At 46.0% G+C, this 25,076-nt stretch overlaps 3 protein-coding genes across 3 annotated transcripts; 2 read left to right on the top strand and 1 right to left on the bottom strand.

Moving 5' to 3' along the window:
• Positions 1 to 321: 321 nt before the first annotated feature.
• Positions 322 to 2,984, top strand: LOC310918824 (cathepsin G-like; the record flags this gene model as incomplete). The annotated part of the gene is made up of 5 exons (XM_083877790.1): positions 322 to 423; positions 842 to 995; positions 1,489 to 1,630; positions 1,731 to 1,988; positions 2,952 to 2,984. Exons 1-5 carry the CDS (start codon positions 366 to 368, stop codon positions 2,982 to 2,984), a joined length of 645 nt encoding a protein of 214 aa, XP_083733916.1. The 5' UTR covers positions 322 to 365.
• A 6,363-nt stretch (positions 2,985 to 9,347) lies between these two features.
• Positions 9,348 to 10,298, bottom strand: LOC310918690 (olfactory receptor 10A5-like; the record flags this gene model as incomplete). Its single annotated transcript, XM_083877635.1, has 1 exon — positions 9,348 to 10,298. The coding sequence occupies one exon, from the start codon at positions 10,296 to 10,298 to the stop codon at positions 9,348 to 9,350; it is 951 nt and encodes a 316-aa protein (XP_083733761.1).
• Positions 10,299 to 16,063: 5,765 nt separating this feature from the next.
• Positions 16,064 to 18,625, top strand: LOC310918698 (cathepsin G-like). The gene is made up of 5 exons (XM_083877645.1): positions 16,064 to 16,183; positions 16,603 to 16,756; positions 17,207 to 17,348; positions 17,449 to 17,706; positions 18,235 to 18,625. Exons 1-5 carry the CDS (start codon positions 16,126 to 16,128, stop codon positions 18,412 to 18,414), a joined length of 792 nt encoding a protein of 263 aa, XP_083733771.1. The 5' UTR covers positions 16,064 to 16,125; the 3' UTR covers positions 18,415 to 18,625.
• Positions 18,626 to 25,076: the final 6,451 nt, after the last annotated feature.

Below are 25,076 nucleotides of genomic sequence, written 5' to 3'. Positions count from 1 at the left end.
AAAAAAAAGGAAATAATCCAGATGGAACCAGCCCACATGCAGGGTCCAAGGGTCTCTCCTCCAAAGGTCTCTGATGGGAATGCACTCAACAGATACCCCATTCCTCTCCCTGTGCACTCTGAACAAGCCCAGATCTTTCCATCTTTCTGAGAAGATTGTGACAAAAATACAGAGAATGTGTCATGAACCCCTGGCCAAGCCACAATCAGGGGCAGTGAGAACAAAAGCAGCAAATGACACAAATGCAGGTAGGTTGAGGTTTCCTGTTTCAGCTCCACACAATATATATAGAGAGGTTGCCATTCTGTACCTGTCTTCTGCCTGGCCACAGCAACTGGTTTGGCTCATCAGGACAGTGGTAGAAGATGCTGCTTCTCCTTCTGCTCACAAGTGCTTTTGTCCTTGTGCCCTGGACTGGGGCTGGTGAGTACACAGAGATGAGACTTGGACAAGAACATGCAAGGGCACAGATGGACACTGAGCAGTCAATCTGGGGCAAGGTTCCTGCCTCACCTTCTCTCCTATCTCTACTCTCCTACTTTCCTCTCTCCTCTCTCAGCTCAAACTGTGCCTGAAACCAGTGAGGCATTACAGGCACTAGAGTTGTGCCCTCAGAGGGCATTTCAGTCCCCCACAGCCAGGTGTGGTCAGTCCCCCCAGACAGTGCTGCTTGTCTTTCTCTCCACTGTGCACCAGCAGTGCTTTGGAGAGCCCCAGGCAGGAGGGTTGTTGGTATCACTGGCACAGGACATTAGAGGGTGACCCTCTCCCTTCATGCAGCCCCAGACTTGACAGGAGATAGCAGCATGTGTCATATTAACATTTCTCATCTCTCTTCCAGCAAGGATCATTGGTGGACGGGAAGTTGAGCCCCACTCCAGACCCTACATGGCTTATTTACAAGTTCAGAGTGGCTCAATGTTTTTTTCCTGTGGAGGGTTCCTGATTCGCCCAGATGCAGTGCTCTCAGCAGCTCACTGTGTGGATATGAAAGGGTAAGAGCGTGTCTTTCTTGTACAGGTGATTTTTCCCAGTCTCACATAGTCCCCAAGGACCTCAGCCCTGGTCTGGGCTGAAACAGTGCCCCGTGTCTTCTCAGGCAGAGCAGGGATCTCTGGAGCTGAGCTATCCTCTGTCAGCTGCAGGAATTGTCTGCCAGGGGCTGTCCCCTGTTCCTTGGGGACAGGAATGCTCACAGTGCTCCCCAGGGTGATGGTTCCTACCATGACTTTGAGCTACTGCTGGAGAAGAGGGTCCAGTGTCTCCCCTTCCCTGCTTCCCTTGGTCTGCAGAATGGGGCAGCTGCCAGCTGTGTCAGTGTGGGGTGAGGGATCCTCAGCTGGATTGTGGAGGAAAGCCAGGTTAGAGAGGGCAAATTGCTGAGAGCTCCTCTCTGGGGAGGTTTATCCCACCAGCATCTCCCTCCAGCCACCTGCACTGGGGGCTTTTCCTGTGTCCAATGCAGCTGTTGTTGGTGTTCCCTGGCAGGAAACTGAACATCACTGTGATTCTGGGAGCCCACAATGTCGGTTATAAAGAGCAGAGCCAGCAGAGGATCCATGTCAGACACTGGGTGATCCACCCCGAATATTCCCGTGATACCATCACAAATGACATTGTGCTGCTGAAGGTAGGGCCCAACACATCTCCTCCTGCTCACCTCCCCAGACCTTTGAACTTGTTCCTAGTCCCTTGCTGGCTCTAACCCCATGTTTTCTCTGCCTGAACAGCTGGAGCCAAAGGCCCAGATCAATGAGGATGTGCAAACTATCTGCATTCCAATGAGCAACGAACATGTGAGAGCAGGAGCTGAATGTGAGGTGGCTGGATGGGGCTGGACATCTCTGACAGGGAACTGGACTAATGTGATGAGGGAGGCGGAACTGAAGGTGCAAAAGGAGAAAATCTGTCAGCAGGTATTCACAAACTACCAGCCTCAGTCCATGATCTGTGTTGGTGATGACTACCATAAAAAAGGATCATACAAGGTAAGTGCTGTTTTGGGCTGCAGGCTTGGGAGGAGGTTGGGGCTGGACAGTGAGCTTGGTTCTCAGGTGAAAGTAAAAGGATACCAGAATGAAGCAGGACCTTTTGAAAGATGAGCTGAGGGCTTTCACAGAAGCTCTGAAGCTGATGTGCTCCCTGAATTGGGGTGCGTTTTCCTGGCTATCAACATCATTTGCTTTATTACTTTCCTTCTTTTACCCAGCCTTGCCAGTGCTTCAGGGTGTAAATTCTTTGTCATATCCTTGCTAGGATGGCTTAGATATTTCCCCATGTCTAAAGTTCTTTTTGAGCTTTTGAATTTCAAAGAGCCTGCAATCCTGAGTTGTTTCATGGGTGGGCTTAGAGGAGTGAGGCAGCTACAAACCCTGCAGAGCTGGGTCTGGAGGGAGGGAGGTGGTGGAAGAAGAGGTTCTTCACATGGAGGGAGGGAAGAGGAAACTTGTTCTTTAAGGCAGGGAGAGCTGTGCTGTGGCATGTCTGACCCCTGTAACTCCTTTCCTGACACAGGGTGATTCTGGTGGCCCATTGATCTGCCGTCAAAAGGCTCATGGCATTGTTTCTTATGGACGTAAAGGCCGCCTCTTCCCTAAGGTGTTTACCAGAGTCTCGTATTTTGAGCCCTGGATACGTGAGCAGCTGAGGAGGTTTTCACTCCAAGAGCTGCCTGGCTCTCCATCCTCTGACTAAAATGCTCAGTGCCCCTTCTCCACAATGCATCAAACACCTCTTGGTGCTCTGAAGCTCCCAGGGGCAGCTGAAGTGGAGTCAGAGAAGCCCCCATGGTGCAGGCACAGGCTTTGGCATTAACAAGAGTCTCTGTGGCAAGGTGAAAATGAAGGTCCCAAGTCCACAGAGCTTCCCATTGTTCCCCTTCTCCCATTGCTGCTTCAGCTCTGCTTTCTGGCCACCAATAAAAGCATGTTCAAACTTGCTTGTGTTTGCAGCTTTCTTGGGAACTGGGTGCAAACCCTGAGTGAGAGAATGAGGAGATGACAGTCTCTGGGAGAACCTGAGCCAGGCTGTAGGTGGGACATGCAGTACAGGTCTGTCCCCAAATGCTGCAAATGCTCCCCTTGTCTCCAGCAGCCTCTTGCAGTCAAGCCAGCAGGTTGATCCAGCAGCCTGTACAGAACATTTATCCAGCCCTTCAGGCATTTCCACAGGCAAGGGGAGATGATGTGGGTTTCTAGTACCAACTTGAAACCCTCTTAGGATGCTTAGCCTCACTAAAGACCAGCCAGTCCCAGGTCTCTTTTCAATGCCCTTGAACCTCAGATGAAGCATTTTCATTACTGCTCTAAAATGATACCTATGGGTTGAACTGGAACTTTTCTCCCTCTGGATCAGCTGAACAGACCTGAGTGGGCCACGAGGTGCCCTGGTGGTGTGGTGATGTGTGGAGGAGATCGCTGAAGAATGGTTAGAGGAAAAGGGATACAATAGCTCTCAGAATAATCTTGCAATTAGAAGCTAGGACAAGGCCAGCATGTTCTTGGCAGAACTGTTAGAAAATAACAGGATGAGGGATAGAAACTGAGATCATGAGAAATGAGGAACTGAACACCACAAGGCGATATGACTTTTGCAATATGCTGATATAGCATGAAGTAAGCTATTCTTTAGTCACCACCAATCAGGAGCTTGGCTTTTGCAATATGTATGAGCTGGTTACTTAGAATATAAATGTAAGTGAGGAAACAAATAAAGTTGAGCCTGATTGATCAACATCAGTTATGTCAGTCTCCCTCTTTCCAACAAGCTCGGGCAGTAGATCCAAAGACATCAAATCTGGTGTTTCCATGAGCAAACTGTGCTCATCACTGATATTCCTGCTCCTTCAGTCAGTGAGCAACTTTCTAGATGTTTAGGAAGGTCACTCACATGGAGGGTGCAATGTGGTGGGATGTCCAGGGCCTAATAAAAGTTGTCTGCAATAAATGACCTGCAAAGTGTGGTGGTTTAGCATGAATGGGAAGGGTTGTGTTTTTTCCCTAAGGAAGTTCTAGCATGGATTGACAGCTTGGCTGAGGAACAAGAGTGTTGTACACGGCTCTGGAGACCCAGCCTGAAACCAAAGGTCCCAGGGGACTTGGCCCTTTTCCTTTTCTGGCTGGCCAGGAGCTGACATCACCTCAGAAGTTCCAAGTCGGGGCTGACATCACCTCACAAGTTGGGATTCAGGGCCAGGCCCCCAGGGCTGCCTGTGGGAGGGTGGCTGGGGCTGGCAGTGTCCCCTCTGTCCCCGGCCCCTCCGATGGGGACAGGAGGAGAATTGCAGACCAGCACTGCTGGCCCTGGGCCTGGGCCACACCAGCCCTGCTCAGGGCTTGGCTGCCACAGCCTCTGCTCCGAGGGAGGAGAGAACCTTGAGAACCTTTCTCCAGAGCTCCAGGGAGCTGATCCAAGTTGGAATTGCTTTAGGTCTGACCAGGGGTGGAGGAGGGTCATCCATCAGCCTTCCTGAGCCTGCTCCCCCCCCACCAACCATCTCCTGCAGCCTTGGAGTTCTGGAAGTCACCTGGAGAGGAGAAAAAAAAGACTCTGGGCAAAGATATGAACCCTTTTCCCTCCTCCATGGAAGACAGAGTGATTTGAAATGTAGAGACAGCACTGAGACAAAGTCAGCAAAAGAACTGATAAAGACTAATGGATGGAGGGATGGAGGAAATGGACATTTCTGACCAGACTTCTCTAGATGCGAATTAGAAGGAAATGGACTATTTCTTTGTAATATCATAATGTTGTTTGGGGGAATGCAAGTTCTAGCCAAAGGGTTGTGTGTACTGACACACATGAGATTTAACTGAGAATTTTGAATAGAGCATGTCCCTGGCTCCTGGGAAAAAATAAGGAGGTCTCTATTTCTTTTGAGATAGAGATGATTTTAGAGATAGAAGAAGAGAATCCTTGTTTTATACAAGAAAGCATTTTTAAAATGATACCCCAAACATGCAGAGGACCATAAGTAGCTTGGGGAACTGTTATATGGGTGGGGCTGCACAGAATCTGCAAAACTCCGGGCGGTGCAGATTTGTGACATTGAGATCCACCAGACCTTTCCTTGTGGCGTGTCTCCATGGACTCTAGAGAGGCTCCTCTCCCAGAGTGATGCAGGATTGTGTCTAAATGGTTGCAACTGACTGAAAATCATAGTTTTCTCTCTGTGTTGAGTGGGAAAGTGAACAGTTTGTGGGGGGGTGGGGGGAAGGTGTTTGAATGTCTCATTTTTTTCACCTCTTTCTTTTCTTAGCGTATCTTAATAAAATCTGTTTACTTTTAAGTTGAGCCTGTTTCGCCTTTTTCTCCCAGAAATCCCATCTCCCTGTTGGTAAACAAAACTGGGCAAATGTGAAACCACCACATAAATGGTGCATTGGGGGGGAAATTCAAACCAAAACCACAACTCAAAGACATCCCCAGGACACCCCCTGGGCAGTGACCTGCAAGGGGCCCCACCCACACCCTCCTTCTGTCCTGTGGAAATCACAGCTGAGCCTTCCACTCCAGCAGGTCCCACTTCCCTTGAGCACTCCTAGTTTCATCTCTAAGTGAGCACTGATGCCTCACTGAACCTGGAAATAAAACACTTTGGAGATAACATTAGAATAGGAGGGAATATAAAGGCTGGTCTTTATTGGAGGCCTCCAGGGGCAGATCTGGAAAAATATCCACAAAATGCCCACCCCCACAGGGTGAATACCGTTTTATAAATAAGTTTAGCAAATTAGCATAATTGACAAAAATCACCAATTAGGAGCACAAGAGGTGATGCAACTTCCCCCAGTTCAACCCTCTCTGAATCCTCCCCCCTCAGATGGAAACTAAACTTTATTTATAAAAATATGTCTTGAAGAGCTGGTCTCAGCCTTGGCTCCTGGGGAGACCCAAGATAGGACAGGAGCCTTGGAATGTGTTTTGTCTTTCTGCCTGTCAGGGCAGGGAAAAGTACTGGGAAAACTACTAGAATACAATAATAGGCAGCAGAGATACAAATATGTGTAAAGAATACAGAGAAGATATAAAAGAAAAAAGCCAAAATTTATTTGGCATCAGCACAATGGCACCTACACATGACTGCATTAGTAACTTCACCAGCAATGAGGAGATAGAGAAAAAAGCATTTTGAAAATGCTTTAGTGGGAGAAAATTCTCAGACTTGTAAGGATTATTGAGGTTTAGAGCTGTTTAATTCCCTTAGAGAGACAAGTGAGAAATGAAATCCCTTTTGACAGTAGGAAAAAAAAAACAACTCCCACAAAACATATAAACAACTGATGGGAAAAAAACTGATAGGAGGAAGTAGAATTCAGAATAATAAAAGGAAAAAATAAAAAAGAAAGTAATAAAAGCAAACCAGAGGCAAAACCTCCTCACGTCACTTTTTGATGCTTTTGTTAAAGGTCAGAATTTCATTTCATGTCTTGAAATCAAAACATTTCTTGACATTCTTTATTTTCTCCATTCTTCCTTCCTTCCATGGAGAACTGAAGGGCTCATTGTGCTGGCTGTGTGTATAAATGGAGTGATATTGAATTCCTCAGTTAATTTAATTAATTGCTAATCCTTACCCACCTGCCTGCCCAAATGTCAGCACTGGCACCAGAGGCTGCACCCAGAGTGCCTCTGATCTGAGCTGCTGCACTCGCTCCCTGCTGAGGGAGGGTGAACTTTGTGTGCAGAGACTGGAGAAGGGTTTGGCCTCTTTGCATCCTTTAGATCAAGTTTTCTCTGTCTTTTCAGTGTGCTGCTTGTTTCTGGCTCCAAGGGTGATAATTATAGAATTGTGGCATCAGCTGTGGTTCTGGAGTGCTAACTCAGGTGCCATGGGATCTTAAAGCTCTAAGGTACATGAATTTATCTGTAATTACTTGTTGTATTTATTATTTCTTGTAACTTATATTATTCCTGAACCATGTGATCTCTAGAAGCCATCATCTAGAATTCTCCAGATCACTTATAATATTAATTCAATAAATCAAACAACTTTCCTTTCCTTACTACATATATACATATCAATATACTACATGCGTATTAATAAACCCCTTGTAATGCTAATAAAAAATAAACTCAACACTGACCTTTAATGTCGTGAGCTGAATTAAAGAAGCTGCACATTCCAACAATGCTAAAACTTCATTATGTGGTTCTAGAGTGAAGAATCAAGTACTGCACATCCAATGACTAATTTAGCTGTTTTCTTGGAGGTTCCTTAAGGAGGTCAAGTGCATCCATGACAGGAGGTGATTTGACAGAACCATAAACTGTGGCAGCCATGCCAAGAGCTCAGCAGCCCATATCAAGGCAGACATTTAAATCACTACCAATTTTTGCCAGAAAAGGTAAATTCATTAGTTATTAAATACCATTTCACACAGACTTCCGAAAAGAATTAATAGAAAGAAATTAAAATGTTAAAATATATGATTTTTAGAAATACATTCTTCCATACAAATGCTAGGATCAATAGTTCACATATTGGGGTTGGGGAATCCAGGCACAAACCTCTGCCCTGGTCTGTTTGTGAAGCTGGGATCCACTGAATGGCATAATTTAACCAGAACTACCCTTTTTTTTTTTTTTTTTTGTAGAGGAGAGAGGATGGTGTAAGTGAGCTCAGCTCTAGCAAAACCAATGGCTGTGTTTCTCAAAGACCAAAAATCAATGCCCCTTGCTAGAGCTGATATTCTGATTTACACCAGCCAAACACCTGTCTTGCTTTCTACCACATCAGCTTTTCTTTGGGGTATCCTTCATGCACATGTGGCATTTGGAAGCAGGAAACAGAAGAGATGAATTCAAGAAAAACAGAAAGTTGCTGATGGTGTTGGGTGGGAGGGCACTGCAGCAGGTATAAAAAAGGTTTATTCCAACTGGATGAATGATTCCAGATGTCTCTTTCTCCTTGGGCCGGAGTCTGAAACATCCTAAAAAGAGGCAAAATTAAAAGCTTTCACTATCTGAAATGCAACGTCCCTTCAAGTGATTAACACTATTGTTATTATACTAGAGTAATTAAAATTTTTAAAAGGAATGCTTCTTTTAGTATTAGTTTTTCAAGAAATAAAACAAGAAAAAAGTTCTGTTTTGACAGAGGTAAAAGTAGATCAGCAACCAGAAACAAAGTCCGTAGAAATGTAAATGAAGTTTCATTGACTCTTTCTCCAGTGTTCAAATGATGAAGAAAAAAGGGTTTCAACAAGACAGAGACAAGTTAAGTTCCCTAGAGGAGTCTAAGCAAACATTGCCAAATGCAATTAATGAATCACTTTGTCATTAACTCATTGCTGTGAAGTTTCTCAAGTCAGGAAATGACTTTATCCTGAGATGACTTACTTTGCCTTTCTCTTTTACAAGCAACTAAACCAAACAAACGACAAGAAACTCAATTCTACTGCCCTTTACTGCCTTTATGGCCAGAAACTCAGTCAGATGAAACAGACACTGCCCTCAAAGGTCAGTATGGACACACTGGTAGTGAAGATTTCTCTTTTGCTTCACCTCAATATGGAAAGTAGAGTGTGAATATTGCAGGCTCAGGCCTGGCCTATTCACCAAGCCCGAGCAGCTGCTGTATTCAGAACAAACTTCAAACCCCCCCAAAGGAATACCCCTGTGTTGTAGCAGCCCTTTTCTCTCTGTGCCCTTGCAGATATCAGCCAATCCTCTACAAACTCTTCTTTTCATGCCTGGGTGAATTTCTCCAGCTGAGGCTTCCAGAATGCTCTTATCCCATGACTCAGACTCCACAGTGCTTGGAGGCTGGGGGCACTGCACTGTATTAAATGCTGAGTTCTTGCTGGAAAGAAGGAATGAACATTAGTTCATCTTCCTTTCCTTTACTTTCCCACACCTTAAATGAAAACCACAAGGCTCTGAAAGAAGTGAACTAATTTCCTTATCACTTTCATTCAGTCAACCTCTTTTCTGCTGGAAGGAATGGAAAACAACAAGGAAGAAAAAAGGCAAAGCAAAACCTGTGGTCCCTATCAATTAGTGTATGCTTAGCCTGGAAAGTTCACAATAAAATAATATTTCTTCAGTGAGAGGGTGAGGCGAACTCCTGCAATGGAAATGAGAAGTTCCAACTTGGATACTTGAATTAGACATGGGAAGTGTTCTGCTTTAGAAGAAATGTCTGGTATATATACTTTACTCCTAAGGAAGAAATTGAGATAGAAATTCTAAATTATTTGCTTCTGAAACAAAGAACAAGAACAAAATAGTTACAGTCATGAAACTGATCTTTGTACCTGCAGTTTCACCACAGCTAGTAAATTATTAGAACCCACCAAAAATGAAAATAAGGTTTTTAATCCCCACCTTGATGGACAAGAAAATCTTTATTTCTTCATCAACACAGCCATCACTCTGATTAGGACTTCTTTCACTTCTTTATTCCTCAGGCTGTAAATCAAGGGGTTTAATGTGGGAATTACAGTTGTGTATATGAGAGCAAGGATTTTCTTAGCATCTTGCGAATTCCTGGATTTGGGCTGTAAGTAAATCAAGGTCCCACTTGCACAGTACAAGGTTACAACAGTGAGGTGTGAGGAACAGGTGGAGAAGGTCTTGTGCCTGCTCTCTGCAGAGGAAATCTTGAGGATGCTGGAGATGATGCAGGTGTAGGAGAGCAGGATGAGGCAGAAGGGTGTGAAGATGACGAGCACTGTGGCCGAGATGAGCTGCCTCTCGTACAGCCAGGTGTCCGTGCAGGAGAGCAGGATGAGTGGGGGAATGTCACAGAAGAAGTAGTTGATCCTCCTGGGCCCGCACAAGGACAGGGAGAACACCCAGGCTGTCTGCACCACCGACACCACTTGGCCACTGCAGCAGCAGAGCAGCACCAAGGAGAGGCAAGCTCTGGGGCTCATGATGGCAGAGTACCTCAGGGGGCTGCTCACGGCCACGTAGCGGTCGTAGGCCATGGCTGCCAACAGGTACCACTCAGTGGCCGCTAAGAAAACCACACAGTAGAGCTGTGTGACACAGCCCAGGGAGGAGATGCTCCTGTCCCCTGACTGGAGGGTTACCAGCATCTTGGGGACAACCACTGTTGCTGTGGAAATATCCAGGAGGGACAGGACACGGAGGAAGAAGTACATGGGCGTGTGGAGGGCAGGGTGCACTGTGACCAGGCAGATGAGAAGGTTCCCGAGGAGAGTCATGCTGTAAACTAAGCAGATTGTGAAGAACAGCAGGTGCTGAAGGTCTGGGCGGCTGGACACAGCAGAGAGGACAAATTCAGTCAGCAGGCTGTGGTTTCCTGCATCTTGTTCCTCTGCTGGCTCCATCTGGGAGGAATCAGAGGGACAGACTGTCAGAGCTGTAGTCACTGCACCAAGATCACAGCACTTCAGCCAGTTACTCCAACCAGAAGTCTCTTGGGAATGCCTGGGGAGCTGCTGGATCAAAGGGTGGAACTCTAGAGCAGGTTGGGCTGAGCCCATGGAGGAGGCAAAGGCTGTGTGTGGTGTCAGTGTCCCCCCAGTGTCATTGTTGGAGACAGTCACCAAGCCCTGGACTAAGAGGGATTGGCATTTGAGGGGTGGCTCCATCATGGCTGCAGGGTTAATTGCTGAGGATGTGCTCTCCCCCAGATGTCAGGTCTGTGCTCCCAGCTGGTTCCACAGGCACTTCCTGCAGTGAGGGGAATGCCCAGGTGACAACAGAAACAGCACAGACCAAAGAGAGAAAACACTTTTGTTCCCTTAGGGAGCAGGGGGCATTGCTCCTGGCACTCTGGTTTTTCCTACTGAGTGGACTGACAGGGCAGGCAGCCTTCCTCCAAGACATCTGAAGTTACCTTTAGAACAACTCTAGTTCAGATGAAAGCCAGGGAAGTTCAGGCTGCAGGAGGCTTTGGCTCATATTCACATCAATGCCCAGCTGTCAGTGGGACAGAAATACCTCCAAGAGCCCAGCTTTGGGGAAAGCCCTCCCAAACAGAGCAAGCACAAGCTGTGAAGGGAAGACCTAAGCCAACTCCTGTCCACCAAAACACCCACAAAACCAAAGAAAGCAGCACCAAAGTAAACAAACACTTCTGTCTGTAGGCAGGCAAAGGAAGAAGGAATAATGCAAGGCAGAAATGCCCAGAGAGAATGACAAGGAAGTGCAGAGGGTGAAGCTCAGGACCATCCATTCATGACTCCCATGGCCTCGTTCCCCTGAGGGGTGTTGCTGTGTGGGGGATGTTCAGGCAGTGCTGGACCAGCTCTGTGGTTTCTCACTACCCAGGACAGGAAAGTGAGGCACTGAAGGAGATAAGAGATCAGCCCACCACAGAGGAGAAGGAGTGGGGGGGGGGGGGGGGGGGGTTTAATTCTGTGTCCTTCAGACTCAGTACCTCTTACCAAAGGGGCCACCAGCCACAGCCCGACCCCGGCAAATCCAAAGGCACAAATTGCATTTTGGTATCAGAAATGTATCCATGAACAGGCACAGAGGGGGAAGCACCTTTGGCTCTGTACACACAGGGACCACATCCACAGAGCTGGCACACAGAGGAGGACACAGCCTCAAAGCAAGAGCAGTGCCACAGCTCTGCCATGACCAGTCCCCCTTGGGCTGACTCTGCCTGGTTTCCCCTTCAGGCTGTAACTCACACAGGACATCTGTGACTCACACACATCTCCTGTCTGTGGGTTTCAGGTGCAAGCTGTGGATCTCAGACCCACAGATGATTTTAACACACAAGAACAATCAACAAACTCCCAATATTCTCAGACATTTGATGGTCTGATGTAGTTAAAGGGGATCTTTCTGGGTTTGACAGTTTTCATTAACATTGGAATGGAAGGACACTTTTGGGAGGGATAGATCTATACAGCCTGTGCATGACAGATAGAGAAGGACATGAAAAACTCCCTGCAGTCTCTAACAGCACACATTCACACTGGTTTTCTTAACTTCTTAGATCCATGTGGCTGAAGTGGAAACGACCTAATTCTGCTCTCCAAGCCTATATGCAAGTTTTAGACTATTGCTGTGATCATTAGCTCTTTGTTAAAGTCAACAACAGTCACAGCAGCCACTGTTTTACTGACAGTCTTTTATTCCCTAATTCAGAGCACCTCTCGGAAACAACCCTCAGTTTATATAATTTATTTGTGGGGGCTCTGAAGCCCTTTAAGTAAGTTTTGTCCTTAGCTCTTCCTTGGATTTTCTTTATACATTCACAATAGGCATTTTGAAGTAAAGTCTCCTACCTCCGGCAATTCCACCATCCAGTGCCTCCAAAATGGGTGGTCCAAATTTTGATAGAAGAATTTTCCTTGTTTTCTTACATTAGAAATGCTGTTGGGCCAATGATTCCTACTGTGATCTTGCACTGTGGATTAAAAATTGTATTTTAAATGCTGATGATCTTCTGCCACAGCTGGAATAATCTCTTGACATTAGCACATGGCATACACCATAGAGTCAGACAAAGACTTGTGTCACGGAGAGGAAGAAAAGAAATTTGTTACATTTGTTTCAACTCAGTTGAACTGGCTGCAGCTGAAAAGGTAGAGACCTCAATGCATCTCTGTTTTTTGCCCATGAAGGGAACAGCTGAGCTGCCTCTTCCACCTGGCTTCACCAGAGTGTCTTGAAAGCCCTAAATCCCCTACAGGTGGGACTGATTGAATCTGATTTCAGAACTGTCAGGGATGGCTGTTCAGAGCTGTGCTCCCTCTGTGGGCAAGGGGATGGAGCAAACAATGACATCCTTCTAACAGCCCTGGGAAGCTGTTCCGGATGGCAGCCTTCCCTCCACCTTCTGTAAAGTGGCACCAGAGGGACGTCTTCACACACAGGCATCTCCTGTCTTACATGTCTGAGGCTGTGAACTCTGCATCCTCAGCAGCTGCTGGCTGATTGTTAACCTGAAAGGACTGTGCAGCAGCTGGGAACATCAAGGGATGAGTGACTCCAAGGACAGAATTAGCCTGATGTTGTCTTCTGCCTTTGTTTAATTGGGCTGCGTGCCTTTAGGGGCAGTGCTGTCTCTGCTAGGAGAGTTTTCATTCAACTCCAGCCACTCACAGATCATTCTTCAATCTTAAGTGACTGTTGTCAAGTGTGAATCCTTCCATCCTTCCTCAGTACAAATACTAGTAATTTGTTATCAATTACAGTAGGAAAAAGATCTAATCAAACAAGAATCAGATTTGATTGAATTGCACAAATTGAATCTGTACCTAGAACCAACCTAAACACAACTCTGAGCAGCATCACCCCCTGATGTGGTCAGAGACATCTGGTCTGGGAAAAGACTGACAAGAGAACCAGAGAATGAGGACCAAATTTGCATCAGAGGCAAAGGGATCAGTAACAAATGGGAGATTGAAGTGAGGGGGGAAATGAAGTTTCTTAATTCAATGACTGAATCTTTTAATTTCACAGCCTTTGCTTCTTATCCATACATGAGAGGTTAGCAAACAGAGATTTCTATTCTGTAGCCATCTGATGACATGAAAATGCTGGTGATCTTCTGAGCCAACCCCCCTGTGTGGTCAGCAGAGAGGAAAAAACACTCTAAGGATGGAATTCCTATGAATTTTCCACATCTCCCACTACTTCTGAAATTGCACCTTGAAGGCCTGATTCTGCCTTTGGTAAATGGGAATGGCCTCCTTTGTTCAGCCCAGAATACCTACGGTCCTTCTGAGTTTGGCTGTCTGGCTAGCTCTGCTCTTCAGATACCATACAAACAAGTTAATCCTTTGAGTCCAGATTTCAGACAGAGATGTGACCTTGCTTGGACGAATGGAACGGACTCTCACATGGTGTTGCTTAGGAGGGTTTATTCAGGGCCAAGGTCCAGGTGGTCAAAGTGTGAGTGGTTGTGAGAATTCTTGCTTGCCCTTATCAACATGGGCGTTACAGATGGAAATGAAGGGGAGGGGTTTAGGAACCGGGGGGCTGGACTTCGACATGTAGGGGAAAAGGGGGTGTGAGTGATACCCGAGGCCTGGCAGAGCCACCTGGCTTGGACAGCCGTCAAGTACCAGGGAGTGTCCACAGATGATATACAAAGTTATACAATGGCCTAGGCCAAGCTATCAGAGACATACAATAGGGATGGCTTGGCCTATTATGTGACTTGATGACAGCCATTAAGGGAAGCGGAGTGGGGGTGGATGAACACTTATGGAAACTAAATACCAAAAATTACAAATATTTTAGAAAAACCAAAATGCACACTGCAAAAAATACCCATCAAGAATCTGTCTAATATTTCTGGTTTTGAAGTTTTCTAATATAAAATCAGAGCTTCAGTGAAGAACACACAAACCATCACTCAAATCATCATTTAGCATTAGGAGTAATTATTCACCATGGTTATGTGCTCTATCTCAGGAAAGTGGCCATTATTTTCTCTCCTTTATCCAAAGATTCACTTTCTTAAGACACTAAAAAATACAGAAACAGCCTAAGTACATAATGGCAATATGCTAGGAATACATTGTTCTCAAGATATTCCAATATCTTGCATCAGGAACACAATGTTTTATGGCTGTGCCCTCACCTGAAATACTGAACAGGTTCATATCCCTGCTGGGGCTGCTGGCCTGGGATTCTCTGTCCAAGCAGTGAAAACAAAGGTTGCTCCAGAGCAGTGCCCTGCTGCTCATGGCAGAGCCTTCAGTCATGCAGGGATCCAGCTCCCAGAATGTCACCCCAAATCTCCATCCTGCCCACTCCCACCTGCTGCCCTGCAGCTGTATCACACCCACCCTGTCCTCTACCCTGGGTCATTCAAGCTTTTCTTCCACAGATACTCTAGCCCCTCCACTCACTGGGATAACCTCTCCTGCCTCTGCCTCTTTCCTTCCTGCATTTTATCTCTCCCTATTCTGCACAAACCTCCTTTCTCCAGGGTATCCACAGTGCTGTAGGCAAGGCATGGCTGGACCAAAAGGTCCATTCATACCACATTGATGTCAATCAGATTTACACCACAGAGGGAAATCTCCATTCCCACCCCAGCTGAGGCCACCTTACTGCAGCCCTGAAGGGGCTGATTACAGACCATGACTGGGACAGGCAGAGTCACCTCTTCCTGTGAGCCAGTCACACTCTGGCTCTGGAGGATTGCTGCTTCTGCTCTGCAAGATTTGATGGGAGCTCCTGCCTTCCCTTCCACCAAACAGCTCTCAGGAGCATCCCCAGGGCACATAATACAGTCCATTGTGTTTTTAGAACACAGGGGAGGGGGCAGTGCCAGTGTGCTAGAGGATTTCTTTGTGGGCTTTCTCTAGACCAAAGCCATGTAAAATTGGGAACATCCTGCAGGTTTCAGTGCCTGGGCTCACAGCAAAGGAGGGTCAGGGAAACAGGGGCTGAGTCCCTTGCACATGGTAACACTGGAGCCAGAGGTCCCAGGGAGGAGCCAGAGAGGCCTCAGGCAGGGCTGCTCCCTTCTCATGCAGACACTCTGAGCCTGGTCCTCACCTGAGCTCCAGCTGTGTCTCAGCCAGGCCTGCACCTGCCCAGGGCACCTGCTGATCCGGACCTGGGCTCACAGTCTGACTCCCCAGCTGCACCTCAGACTTTCTCCTCCCCATGGACTGGTCACATCATCTACAACACCAGTGCCTGAGGCTGGGAGGCTGCCACTGGCCTTGTCCCCATGCTGCTCTGATTGGTGATGTCTGATTTCCCTGGGACATCTCTGATGGCAGTCAGCCCCTCTGATAAGAACCAGCATCTTTGCCTGGCCCTGGCCAGTTCTCCCCATTCCTGTCAGAGGAGTAAGGGAAAGAAAAAAAAAAAGGAAATAATTCAGATGGATCCAGCCCACATGCAGGGTCCCAGGGTCTCTCTCCGAAGGTCTCTGATGGGAATGCACTCAACAGATACCCCATTCCTCTCCCTGTGCACTCTGAACAAGCCCAGATCTTTCCAGCTTTCTGAGAAGATTGTGACAAAAATACAGAGAATGTGTCATGAACCCCTGGCCAAGCCACAATCAGGGGCAGTGAGAACAAAAGCAGCAAATGACACAACTGCAGGCAGGCTGAGGTTTCCTGTTTCAGCTCCACACAATATATATATAAGAGGTTGCCATTCTGTACCTGTCTCCTGCCTGGCCACAGCAACTGGTTTGGCTCATCAGGACAGTGATAGAAGATGCTGCTTCTCCTTCTGCTCACAAGTGCTTTTGTCCTTGTGCCCTGGACTGGGGCTGGTGAGTACACAGAGATGGGACTTGGACAAGAACATGCAAGGGCACAGATGGACACTGAGCAGTCAATCTGGGGCAAGGTTCCTGCCTCACCTTCTCTCCTATCTCTACTCTCCTACTTTCCTCTCTCCTCTCTCAGCTCAAACTGTGCCTGAAACCAGTGAGGCATTACAGGCACTAGAGCTGTGCCCTCAGATGGCATTTCAGTCCCCCAGAGCCAGGTGTGGTCAGTGCCCCCAGACAGTGCTGCTTGTCTTTCTCTCCACTGTGCACCAGCAGTGCTTTGGATGGCCCCAGGCAGGGAGGGTTGTTGGTATCACTGGCACAGGACATTAGAGGGTGACCCTCTCCCTTCATGCAGCCCCAGACTTGACAGGAGATAGCAGCATGTGTCATATTAACATTTCTCATCTCTCTTCCAGCAAGGATCATTGGTGGACAGGAAGTTGAGCCCCACTCCAGACCCTACATGGCTTATTTACAAGTTCAGAGTGGCTCAATGTCTTTTTCCTGTGGAGGGTTCCTGATTCGCCCAGATGCAGTGCTCTCAGCAGCTCACTGTGTGGATAAAAAAGGGTAAGAGCGTGTCTTTCTTGTACAGGTGATTTTTCCCAGTCTCACATAGTCCCCAAGGATCTCAGTGCTGGTCTGGGCTGAAACAGTGCCCCGTGTCTCGTCAGGCAGAGCAGGGATCTCTGGAGCTGAGCTATCCTCTGTCAGCTGCAGGAATTGTCTGCCAGGGGCTGTCCCCTGTTCCTTGGGGACAGGAATGCTCACAGTGCTCTCCAAGGGTGATGGCTGCTACCATGGCTTTGAGCTACTGCTGGAGAAGAGGGTCCAGTGTCTCCCCTTCCCTGCTTCCCTTGGTCTGCAGAAAGGGGCAGCTGCCAGCTGTGTCAGTGTGGGGTGAGGGATCCTCAGCTGGATTGTGGAGGGAAGCCAGGTTAGAGAGGGCAAATTGCTGAGAGCTCCTCTCTGGGGGCTTTTCCTGTGTCCAATGCAGCTGTTGTTGGTGTTCCCTGGCAGGAAACTGAACATCACTGTGATTCTGGGAGCCCACAATGTCGGTTATAAAGAACAGAGCGAGCAGAGGATCCATGTCAGACACTGGGTGATCCACCCCGAATATTCCCGTGATACCATCACAAATGACATTGTGCTGCTGAAGGTAGGGCCCAACATATCTCCTCCTGCTCACCTCCCCAAACCTTTGAACTTGTTCCTAGTCCCTTGCTGGCTCTAACCCCATGTTTTCTCTGCCTGAACAGCTGGAGCCAAATGCCCAGATCAATGAGGATGTGCAAACTATCTGCATTCCAATGAGCAACGAACATGTGAGAGCAGGAGCTGAATGTGAGGTGGCTGGATGGGGCCAGACATCTCTGACAGGGAACTGGACTAATGTGATGAGGGAGGCGGAACTGAAGGTGCAAAAGGAGAAAATCTGTCAGCAGGTATTCACAAACTACCAGCCTCAGTCCATGATCTGTGTTGGTGATGACTACCATAAAAAAGGATCATACAAGGTAAGTGCTGTTTTGGGCTGCAGGCTTGGGAGGAGGTTGGGGCTGGACAGTGAGCTTGGTTCTCAGGTGAAAGTAAAAGGATACCAGAATGAAGCAGGACCTTTTGAAAGATGAGCTGAGGGCTTTCACAGAAGCTCTGAAGGTGATGTACTCCATGAATTGGGGTGCATTTTCCTGGCTATCAGCATCATTTGCTTTATTACTTTCCTTCTTTTACCCAGCCTTGCCAGTGCTTCAGGGTGTAAATTCTTTGTCATATCCTTGCTAGGATGGCTTAGATATTTCCCCATGTCTAATGTTCTTTTTGAGCTTTTGAATCTCAAAGAGCCTGCAATCCTGAGTTGTTTCATGGGTGGGCTTAGAGGAGTGAGGCAGCTACAAACCCTGCAGAGCTGGGTCTGGAGGGAGGGAGGTGGGGGAAGAAGAGGTTCTTCACATGGAGGGAAGGAAGAGGAAACTTGTTCTTTAAGGCAGGGAGAGCTGTGCTGTGGCATGTCTGACCCCTTTGTCATTCCTTTCCTGACACAGGGTGATTCTGGTGGCCCATTGATCTGCAATCAAAAGGCTCATGGCATTGTTTCTTATGGACGTAAATGCCGCCTCTTCCCTAAGATGTTTACCAGAGTCTCGTATTTTGAGCCCTGGATACGTGAGCAGCTGAGGAGGTTTGCACTCCAAGAGCTGCCTGGCTCTCCATCCTCTGACTAAAATGCTCAGTGCCCCTTCTCCACAATGCATCAAACACCTCTTGGTGCTCAGAAGCTCCCAGGGGCAGCTGAAGTGGAGTCAGAGAAGCCCCCATGGTGCAGGCACAGGCTTTGGCATTAACAAGAGTCTCTGTGGCAAGGTGAAAATGAAGGTCCCAAGTCCACAGAGCTTCCCATTGTTCCCCTTCTCCCATTGCTGCTTCAGCTCTGCTTTCTGGCCACCAATAAAAGCATGTTCAAACTTGCTTGTGTTTGCAGCTTTCTTGGGATCTGGGTGCAAACCCTGAGTGAGAGAATGAGGAGATGACAGTCTCTGGGAGAACCTGAGCCAGGCTGTAGGTGGGACATGCAGTACAGGTCTGTCCCCAAATGCTGCAAATGCTCCCGTTGTCTCCAGCAGCCTCTTGCAGTCAAACCAGCAGGTTGATCCAGCAGCCTGTACAGAACATTTATCCAGCCCTTCAGGCATTTCCACAGGCAAGGGGAGATGATGTGGGTTTCTAGTACCAACTTGAAACCCTCTTAGGATGCTTAGCCTCACTAAAGACCAGCCAGTCCCAGGTCACTTTTCAATGCCCTTGAACCTCAGATAAAGCATTTTCATTACTGCTCTAAAATGATGCCTATGGGTTGAACTGGAACTTTTCTCCCTCTGGATCAGCTGAACAGACCTGAGTGGGCCACGAGGTGCCCTGGTGGTGTGGTGATGTGTGGAGGAGATGGCTGAAGAATGGTTAGAGGATAAGGGATACAATAGCTCTCAGAATAATCTTGCAATTAGAAGCTAGGACAAGGCCAGCATGTTCTTGGCAGAACTGTTAGAAAATAACAGGATGAGGGATAGAAACTGAGATCATGAGAAATGAGGAACTGAACACCACAAGGCGATATGACTTTTGCAATATGCTGATATAGCATGAAGTAAGCTATTCTTTAGTCACCACCAATCAGGAGCTTGGCTTTTGCAATATGTATGAGCTGGTTACTTAGAATATAAATGTAAGTGAGGAAACAAATAAAGTTGAGCCTGATTGATCAACATCAGTTATGTCAGTCTCCCTCTTTCCAACAAGCCCGGGCAGTAGATCCAAAGACATCAAATCTGGTGTTTCCATGAGCAAACTGTGCTCATCACTGATATTCCTGCTCCTTCAGTCAGTGAGCAACTTTCTAGATGTTTAGGAAGGTCACTCACATGGAGGGTGCAATGTGGTGGGATGTCCAGGGCCTAATAAAAGTTGTCTGCAATAAATGACCTGCAAAGTGTGGTGGTTTAGCATGAATGGGAAGGGTTGTGTTTTTTCCCTAAGGAAGTTCTAGCATGGATTGACAGCTTGGCTGAGGAACAAGAGTGTTGTACACGGCTCTGGAGACCCAGCCTGAAACCAAAGGTCCCAGGGGACTTGGCGCTTTTCCTTTTCTGGCTGGCCAGGAGCTGACATCACCTCAGAAGTTCCAAGTTGGGGCTGACATCACCTCACAAGTTGGGATTCAGGGCCAGGCCCCCAGGGCTGCCTGTGGGAGGGTGGCTGGGGCTGGCAGTGTCCCCTCTGTCCCAGGCCCCTCCGATGGGGACAGGAGGAGAATTGCAGACCAGCACTGCTGGCCCTGGGCCTGGGCCACACCAGCCCTGCTCAGGGCTTGGCTGCCACAGCCTCTGCTCCGAGGGAGGAGAGAACCTTGAGAACCTTTCTCCAGAGCTCCAGGGAGCTGATCCAAGTTGGAGTTGCTTTAGGTCTGACCAGGGGTGGAGGAGGGTCATCCATCAGCCTTCCTGAGCCTGCTCCCCCCCCCACCAACCATCTCCTGTGGCCTTGGAGTTCTGGGAGTCACCTGGAGAGGAGAAAAAAAAGACTCTGGGCAAAGATATGAACCCTTTTCCCTCCTCCATGGAAGACAGAGTGATTTGAAATGTAGAGAGACAGCACTGAGACAAAGTCAGCCAAAGAACTGATAAAGCCTATTGGAAGGAGGGATGGAGGAAATGGACATTTCTGACCAGACTTCTCTGGATGTGAATTAGGGGGAAATGGACTATTTTTTTGTAATATCATAATGCTGTTTGGGGGAATGCAAGTTCTAGCCAAAGGGTTGTGTGTACTGATACACATGAGATTTAACTGAGAATTTTGAATAGAGCATGTCCCTGGCTCCTGGGAAAAAATAAGGAGGTCTCTATTTCTTTTGAGATAGAGACAATTTTAGAGATAGAAGAAGAGAATCCTTGTTTTATACAAGAAAGCATTCTTAAAATGATACCCCAAACATGCAGAGGACCATAAGCAGCTTGGGAAACTGTTATATGGGTGGGGCTGCACAGAACCTGCAAAACTCCGGGCGGTGCAGATTTGTGATATTGAGATCCACCAGACCTTTCCGTGTGGCGTGTCTCCATGGACTCTAGAGAGGCTCCTCTCCCAGAGTGATGCAGGATTGTGTCTAAATGGTTGCAACTGACTGAAAATCATAGTTTTCTCTCTGTGTTGAGTGGGAAAGTGAACAGTTTGTGGGGGGGTGGGGGGAAGGTGTTTGAATGTCTCATTTTTTTCCCTCTTTCTTTTCTTAGCGTATCTTAATAAAATCTGTTTACTTTTAAGTTGAGCCTGTTTCGCCTTTTTCTCCCAGAAATCCCATCTCCCTGTTGGTAAACAAAATTGGGCAAATGTGAAACCACCACATAAATGGTGCATTGGCTGGAAATTCAAACCAAAACCACAACTCAAAGACATCCCCAGGACACCCCCTGGGCAGTGACCTGCAAGGGGCCCCACCCACACCCTCCTTCTCTCCTGTGGAAATCACAGCTGAGCCTTCCACTCCAGCAGGTCCCACTTCCCTTGAGCACTCCTAGTTTCATCTCTAAGTGAGCACTGATGCCTCACTGAACCTGGAAATAAAACACTTTGGAGATAACATTAGAATAGGAGGGAATATAAAGGCTGGTCTTTATTGGAGGCCTCCAGGGACAGATCTGGAAAAATATCCACAAAATATTCACTCTCCACAGGGTGAATATCGTTTTATAAATAAGTTTAGCAAATTAGCATAATTGACAAAAATCACCAATTAGAAGCACAAGAGGTGATGCAACTTCCCCCAGTTCAACCCTCTCTGAATCCTCCCCCTTCAGATGGAAACTAAACTTTATTTATAAAAATATGTCTTGAAGAGCTGGTCTCAGCCTTGGTTCCTGGGGAGACCCAAGATAGGACAGGAGCCTTGGAATGTGTTTTGTCTTTCTGCCTGTCAGGGCAGGGAAAAGTACTGGGAAAACTATTAGAATACGATAATAGGCAGCAGAGATACAAATATGTGTAAAGAATACAGAGAATATATAAAAGAAAAAAGCAAAAATTTATTTGGCATCAGCACGATGGCATCTACACATGACTGCATTAGTAACTTCACCAGCAATGAGGAGATAGAGAAAAAAGCATTTTGAAAATGCTTTAGTGGGAGAAAATTCTCAGACTTGTAAGGATTATTGAGGTTTAGAGCTGTTTGAGTTTAATTCCCTTAGAGAGACAAGTGAGAAATGAAATCCCTCTTGACAGTAGGAAAAAAAAAACCTCCCACAAAACATATAAACAACTGATGGGAAAAAAACTGATAGGAGGAAGTAGAATTCAGAATAATAAAAGGAAAAAAGAAAAAAGAAAGTAATAAAAGCAAACCAGAGGCAAAACCTCCTTATGTCACTTTTTGATGCTTTTGTTAAAGGTCAGAGTTTCATTTCATGTCTTGAAATCAAAACATTTCTTGACATTCTTTATTTTCTCCATTCTTCCTTCCTTCCATGGAGAACTGAAGGGCTCATTGTGCTGGCTGTGTGTATAAATGGAGTGATATTGAATTCCTCAGTTAATTTAATTAATTGCTAATCCTTACCCACCTGCCTGCCCAAATGTCAGCACTGGCACCAGAGGCTGCACCCAGAGTGCCTCTGATCTGAGCTGCTGCACTCGCTCCCTGCTGAGGGAGGGTGAACTTTGTGTGCAGAGACTGGAGAAGGGTTTGGCCTCTTTGCATCCTTTAGATCAAGTTTTCTCTGTCTTTTCAGTGTGCTGCTTGTTTCTGGCTCCAAGGGTGATAATTATAGAATTGTGGCAACAGCTGTGGTTCTGGAGTGCTAACTCAGGTGCCATGGGATCTTAAAGCTCTAAAGTGCATGAATTTATCTGTAATTACTTGTTGTATTTATTATTTCTTGTAACTTATATTATTCCTGAACCATGTGACCTCTAGAAGCCATCATCTAGAATTCTCCAGATCACTTATAATACTAATTCAATAAATCAAACAACTTTCCTTTCCTTACTACATATATACATATCAATATACTACATGCATATTAATAAACCCCTTGTAATGCTAATAAAAAATTAAACTCAACACTGACCTTTAATGTCGTGAGCTGAATTAAAGAAGCTGCACATTCCAACAATGCTAAAACTTCATTATGTGGTTCTAGAGTGAAGAATCAAGTACTGCACATCCAATGACTAATTTAGCTGTTTTCTTGGAGGTTCCTTAAGGAGGTCAAGTGCATCCATGACAGGAGGTGATTTGACAGAACCATAAACTGTGGCAGCCATGCCAAGAGCTCAGCAGCCCATATCAAGGCAGACATTTAAATCACTACCAATTTTTGCCAGAAAAGGTAAATTCATTAGTTATTAAATACCATTTCACACAGACTTCTGAAAAGAATTAATAGAAAGAAATTAAAATGTTAAAATATATGATTTTTAGAAATATATTCTTCCATAAACATGCTAGGATCAATAGTTCACATATTGGGGTTGGGGAATCCAGGCACAAACCTCTGGCCTGGTCTGTTTGTGAAGCTGGGATCCACTGAATGGCATAATTTAACCAGAACTTCCCTTTTTTTTTTTTTTTTTTTTTGTAGAGGAGAGAGGATGGTGTAAGTGAGCTCAGCTTTAGCAAAACCAATGGCTGTGTTTCTCAGAGACCAAAAATCAGTGCTCCTTGCTAGAGCTGATATTCTGATTTACACCAGCCAAACACCTGTCTTGCTTTCTTCATCAGCTTTTCTTTGGGGTATCCTTCATGCACATGTGGCATTTGGAAGCAGGAAACAGAAGAGATGAATTCAGGCAAAAACAGAAAGTTGCTGATGGTGTTGGGTGGGAGGGCACTGCAGCAGGTATAAAAAAGGTTTATTCCAACTGGATGAATGATTCCAGATGTCTCTTTCTCCTTGGGCCAGAGTCTGAAACATCCTAAAAAGAGGCAAAATTAAAAGCTTTCACTATCTGAAATGCAATGTCCCTTCAAGTGATTAACACTATTGTTATTATACTAGAGTGATTAAATTTTTTAAAAGAAATGCTTCTTTTAGTATTAGTTTTTCAAGTAATAAAACAAGAAAAAAAAGTTCTGTTTTGACAGAGGTAAAAGTAGATCAGCAACCAGAAACAAAGTCCGTAGAAATGTAAATGAAGTTTCATTGACTCTTTCTCCAGTGTTCAAATGATGAAGAAAAAAGGGTTTCAACAAGACAGAGACAAGTTAAGTTCTCTAGAGGAGTCTAAGCAAACCACATTGCCAAATGCAATTAATGAATCACTTTGTCATTAACTCATTGCTGTGAAGTTTCTCAAGTCAGGAAATGACTTCATCCTGAGATGACTTACTTTGCCTTTCTCTTTTACTAGCAACTAAACCAAACAAATGACAAGAAACTCAATTCTACTGCCCTTTACTGCCTTTATGGCCAGGAACTCAGTCAGATGAAACAGACACAGCCCTCAAAGGTCAGTATGGACACACTGGTAGTGAAGATTTCTCTTTTGCTTCACCTCAATATGGAAAGTAGAGTGTGAATATTTCAGGCTCAGGCCTGGCCTATTCACCAAGCCAGAGCAGCTGTTGTATTCAGAACAAACTTCAACCCCCCCAAAGGAATACCCCTGTGTTGTAGCAGCCCTTTTCTCTCTGTGCCCTTGCAGATATCAGCAAATCCTCTACAAACTCTTCTTTTCATGCCTGGATGAATTTCCCCAGCTGAGACTTGCAGAATACTCTTATCCCATGACTCAGACTCCACAGTTCTTGGAGGCTGGGGGCACTGCACTGTATTAAATGCTGAGTTCTTGCTGGAAATAAGGAATGAACATTAGTTCATCTTCCTTTCCTTTACTTTCCCACACCTTAAATGAAAACCACAAGGCTCTGAAAGAAGTGAACTAATTTCCTTATCGCTTTCATTCAGTGAACTCTTTTCTGCTGGAAGGAATGGAAAACAACAAGGAGGAAAAAAGGCAAAGCAAAACCTGTAGTCCCTATCAATTAGTGTATGCTTAGCCTGGAAAGTTCACAATAAAATAATATTTCTTCAGTGAGAGGGTGAGGCGAACTCCTGCAATGGAAATGAGAAGTTCCAACTTGGATACTTGAATTAGACTTGGGAAGTGTTCTGCTTTAGAAGAAATGTCTGGTATATATACTTTACTCCTAAGGAAGAAATTGAGATAGAAATTCTAAATTATTTGCTTCTGAAACAAAGAACAAGAACAAAATAGTTACAGTCATGAAACAGATCTTTGTACCTGCAGTTTCACCACAGCTAGTAAATTATTAGAACATCAAAAATGAAAATAAGGTTTTTAATCCCCACCTTGATGGACAAGAAAATCT

This window comes from Zosterops lateralis, assembly GCF_965231275.1.
Source record: "Zosterops lateralis genome assembly, chromosome: 24".
Classification (NCBI taxonomy): domain Eukaryota; kingdom Metazoa; phylum Chordata; class Aves; order Passeriformes; family Zosteropidae; genus Zosterops; species Zosterops lateralis.
Note: the sequence above shows the minus strand (reverse complement) of the source record. Positions and strands in the feature narration are given on the sequence as shown.

What these genes read in the sequence shown, in the direction of transcription:
- LOC310918698 (XM_083877645.1), top strand. Translation starts at nt 16,126, where the DNA reads ATGCTGCTTCTCCTTCTGCTCACAAGTGCTTTTGTCCTTGTGCCCTGG. An exon ending in TGTGCCCTGGACTGGGGCTG is followed by an intron (nt 16,184 to 16,602) that starts GTGAGTACACAG and finishes TCTCTCTTCCAG; the next exon opens with CAAGGATCATTGGTGGACAG. An exon ending in ATAAAAAAGGATCATACAAG is followed by an intron (nt 17,707 to 18,234) that starts GTAAGTGCTGTT and finishes TTCCTGACACAG; the next exon opens with GGTGATTCTGGTGGCCCATT.